Source organism: Dermacentor silvarum, chromosome 11 (genome assembly GCF_013339745.2).
Source record: "Dermacentor silvarum isolate Dsil-2018 chromosome 11, BIME_Dsil_1.4, whole genome shotgun sequence".
Classification (NCBI taxonomy): Eukaryota; Metazoa; Arthropoda; class Arachnida; order Ixodida; family Ixodidae; genus Dermacentor; species Dermacentor silvarum.
This window is the reverse complement of record NC_051164.1, coordinates 93,804,002-93,807,843: the sequence shown is the minus strand read 5'-3', so window position 1 is coordinate 93,807,843 and position 3,842 is coordinate 93,804,002. Positions and strand designations below refer to the sequence as shown.

At 43.9% G+C, this 3,842-nt stretch overlaps 1 protein-coding gene across 1 annotated transcript; it reads left to right on the top strand.

Moving 5' to 3' along the window:
- The first annotated feature begins 224 nt into the window (after positions 1 to 224).
- On the top strand, positions 225 to 3,317 carry LOC119432404 (uncharacterized). The gene is made up of 4 exons (XM_049658186.1): positions 225 to 1,169; positions 2,093 to 2,180; positions 2,279 to 2,410; positions 2,664 to 3,317. The coding sequence occupies exons 1-4, from the start codon at positions 1,099 to 1,101 to the stop codon at positions 2,706 to 2,708; spliced, it is 336 nt and encodes a 111-aa protein (XP_049514143.1). The 5' UTR covers positions 225 to 1,098; the 3' UTR covers positions 2,709 to 3,317.
- Positions 3,318 to 3,842: the final 525 nt, after the last annotated feature.

Sequence of the window (3,842 nt, the reverse complement as noted above, 5' to 3'; positions counted from 1 at the left end):
AAGTAAAATTGCTAAGGGTTGTAAACTGCTTTAGAAGGAAAGTTACGAATCCACGACATAAACTGATCAAATTTGATGGTCGAGTACTGAACTGTGGCATTGTTAAGAGACTACACGTGCCGACCACCTTATGTGGCAGGTTCGCATTTGTTTAGCGCGTACATTGCTTTATTAATTTGTTAAACATGCTTTTTTTCCGATAAATTAGGCGCATCACTAAATGAGAGGTCCTGATTTTTTCACTGGCATCTGCAGGTGATTCCGGAACTTGAACCTGGATTTTGATTGCGCACCGTGGAGAAAAGATCTGCCTTCTAGCTACCAGCTTCAAAGCAGCTCATCGAATCGCAGAGTGAGTGAGCGAGGCTAACAGCCTCGCGGTGAGGGTGAAATGTGTCCAAGGGACCGTTTGTCCAAATAAACATAATTGATGGGAGCTTGAGCATTATATTGGCAATAACTAAAATTAGGTAAACACTCTATTCCACAGTTATCAGCAGTGCACAGTACTTCACAATTCGGCCTAAGGTTCCTTGGACCATCACCACAGCGGGTCGTGTCAGTGACGGAAACATGAGGTGCTACGTTGCGTATTAGTTAGAGGCTTAGCGGTCGTCCGGCAGAACTAGCAGATAGGCTTTGCGCCTTATGTTTGCGTTACGGACATTGGCCTATTCCGAATGCACTTGCAACGAAGTCCCTTTATCGTGTCAAGGAATGCCCGTGCGCGAAAAGTGCTCTTGAACGATGAATTGATCCTAGTTTCAATGGCATTCGGAATTCTCGCCAACCACATCGAGCTACACCGAAGAAAGGACGTTGCCTACGGACTGCGGCACATCGTGCATTCCGTCGCAGCAACGGTACTGTGGCTGACCGCTTTCCGACAAATGTTATAACGGTCGCTCACAACGGAGCTTTCGGCGCATTGACTGTTTACTCGGCTGCCATGTATGAAAGCGATACGACTTTTCTGCTCACTTTATTAACAAGTTTTTCTAGCCTTTAATTTTTGCAGATTGGTTGGCCTGGCCTTATTCCAAGTGCAGTTCCACTAAGGGCATGACGGTGCTCTGCGATTCTCGGATATAACCAGTCATGGTCCTTAGCTGTACTTCGGTCGTCAGTCACTCCTGCCACCGCCATTTTCCTTGGCTAGCACTTAGCAGGTGAATACATCAATCACCATGTTTGTTTTTTAAAAAGTTCTTTGGTTACTGAAGTTTCCAAATCGACTCATCCTGGGATATTGCATGTTTCACTGGCAACTGCAGATGTCCGGACAGCTTGGAACCACAGAACAATTGGCGACTGTGCACCTACGTGAAGAACTATCCGAAAACTTCTTCAGTGGAGTGCCGAGTATGTATACTGGGCAAGAAGTCATGTCTGGCTTTTATCCAGAGTGCGTAAATTTGAAAACTTTATTTTTACTGAGCTCTCTTGTTTGGTATCTACAGATCTACTTCCCTGAGTTTGGAATCACATTAACTGTTCCAACATTGTCATCGGATGGTCCAGTCCTGGAGCTTATGGCTACTCTGGTGACGGAGCAACGCTGCTGCCACAGACGTTCTTCTGCTGCATGTCAGGTGAACAACTTCAGTTGCTTGAATTTCCTTTTGCTAAAGTGCTCGTGTTTTGGATATTAGCATATTCCGCTTAGAGTATACCCTTGCCGCGACGGTTCCAGTGTGGCCATCGCGCGGTCCCAATTGCGGAGTGTAATAACGCTCTCGTCTGGAAACAATGCTGTTGTCTGTACGATGCCTCTGCTTCTTCCAAGTTGAGCATGTTTGGTTGTTTATTTTGTTTTTTTAAGGTGGTGTTTTCTTATATTTGTAGATCAACTACCTGCCGTTTGCCTGTGTGTGGATGGTTCCAGCGTGAACGAGGAATACAACCGTGGAGTGTAGTACTGCTCTGGCCATGAAGACGTGGTGTTGGCACCACATTGTCTTGCAGCGGCTGCTCAGGTGAACATGTAACTATAGTTATAATAATTTGCTTTTACTAAGCTGCTTCTGCTTCCACACAAAGATGTCCATATCGACTCATCCTGGGATATTGCATGTTTCACTGGCAACTGCAGATGTCCGGACAGCTTGGAACCAGAGAAAGATTGGCGACTGTGCACCTACGTGAAGAACTATCCGAAAACTTCTTCAGTGAAGTGCCGAGTATGTATACTGGGCAAGAAGTCATGTTTGGCTTTTATCCAGAGTGCGTAAATTTGAAAACTTTATTTTTACTGAGCTCTCTTGTTTGGTATCTACAGATCTACTTCCCTGAGTTTGGAATCACATTAACTGTTCCAACATTGTCATCGGATGGTCCAGTCCTGGAGCTTATGGCTACTCTGGTGACGGAGCAACGCTGCTGCCACAGACGTTCTTCTGCTACATCTCAGGTGAACATTTTCAGTTGCTTGAATTTCCTTTTGCTGAGGTGCTCGTGTTTTGGATATTAGCATATTCCGCTTAGGAGTATACCCTTGCCGCGACGGTTCCACTGTGGCCATCGCGCGGTCCCAATTGCGGAGTGTAATAACTTCTCGTCTGGAAACAATGCTGTTGTCTCTACGATGCCTCTGCTTCTTCCAAGTTGAGCATGTTTGGTTGTTTATTTTGTTTTTTTAAGGTGGTGTTTTCTTATATTTGTAGATCAACTACCTGCCGTTTGCCTTTGTGTGGATGGTTCCAGCGTGAACGAGGAATACAACCGTGGAGTGTAGTACTGCTCTGGCCATGAAGACGTGGTGTTGGCACCTCATTGTCTTGCAGCGGCTGCTCAGGTGAACATGTAACTATAGTTATAATGATTTGCTTTTACTAAGCTGCTTGTGCCCTTGGCATCTGCATATCTACTGCATAGAGTTTAATTTTGTGTGGACGGCAACGTCGCGGGCAGCTTTTGATTTTTGAACATTTATTTATTTATTTATTTATTTATTTACAATACCTTACAGGGCCCAGAGGCTATTGAGTAATGGGGACTAACAAGGATATTATAATAAATGCAAAAGATACCGGGCAATAAGGGAGAGGGAAAGCATTCCACACGGCTCGTACGAAAAAACAGCAACAAACATAAGAGCAAAGTACACAAAACTAAACAAAAAAAAGAAAAGAAAGCAGGGGTTTACAAAACACAATAGCCAAAAAGCGTGATATTATATACAAGACAAGCTTTAACGTTACAATGTCACTTGAAAGTATTTGCGCAGACGATCATGGAATAACTGATTGCTGCATATGGACGCAATATTATCGGGAAGATCATTCCAACGAATGATGGTACGTGGAAGGCTTGATGAATTGAAGGCTTGTGTTCTTCCGTGTATGCGCTTGATGCTGTATTTATTATGTGTAAGGCACGAAATGAGTGAGGGCGCTTCGAGAGGTAACGCAGATTGCAGGGTGCAGTGGCGATATTAATGAAATAAGCATAAAAGAGGGATTTAACGACGAATATATAATGGTTCAAGAGAGATATCGAGTTTATTCTATGTTACGCTTGAAAAGGGACTGTAGTTATGTGTAATGAAGCGAGCCGCTCTACTTTTTACAGATTCTATGAAGTTTAATATGTAGTTTTGATATGGGGGACCATGTGGATGCTGCATATTCTAGGTGCGGCCGCACGAGTGTTAGAAAGACCAGTCTTCGCACATTGTTAGGTGAATTCCACAGGTTCCGGTGCAGATACCCTAGTGTCCTTGAAGCTTTCACACAAATGGCTTTGACTTGCGTGGCCCATGAAAGATCATGTGTGAGATGAATATCTAAATACTTGTATGATGATGCCTGAAACAATACCGTGCTATGAGATACAAAAAGTTA

What these genes read in the sequence shown, in the direction of transcription:
- LOC119432404 (XM_049658186.1), top strand. Translation starts at nt 1,099, where the DNA reads ATGGTCCTTAGCTGTACTTCGGTCGTCAGTCACTCCTGCCACCGCCAT. An exon ending in CCTTGGCTAGCACTTAGCAG is followed by an intron (nt 1,170 to 2,092) that starts GTGAATACATCA and finishes TGGCAACTGCAG; the next exon opens with ATGTCCGGACAGCTTGGAAC. An exon ending in GTTCTTCTGCTACATCTCAG is followed by an intron (nt 2,411 to 2,663) that starts GTGAACATTTTC and finishes TTATATTTGTAG; the next exon opens with ATCAACTACCTGCCGTTTGC.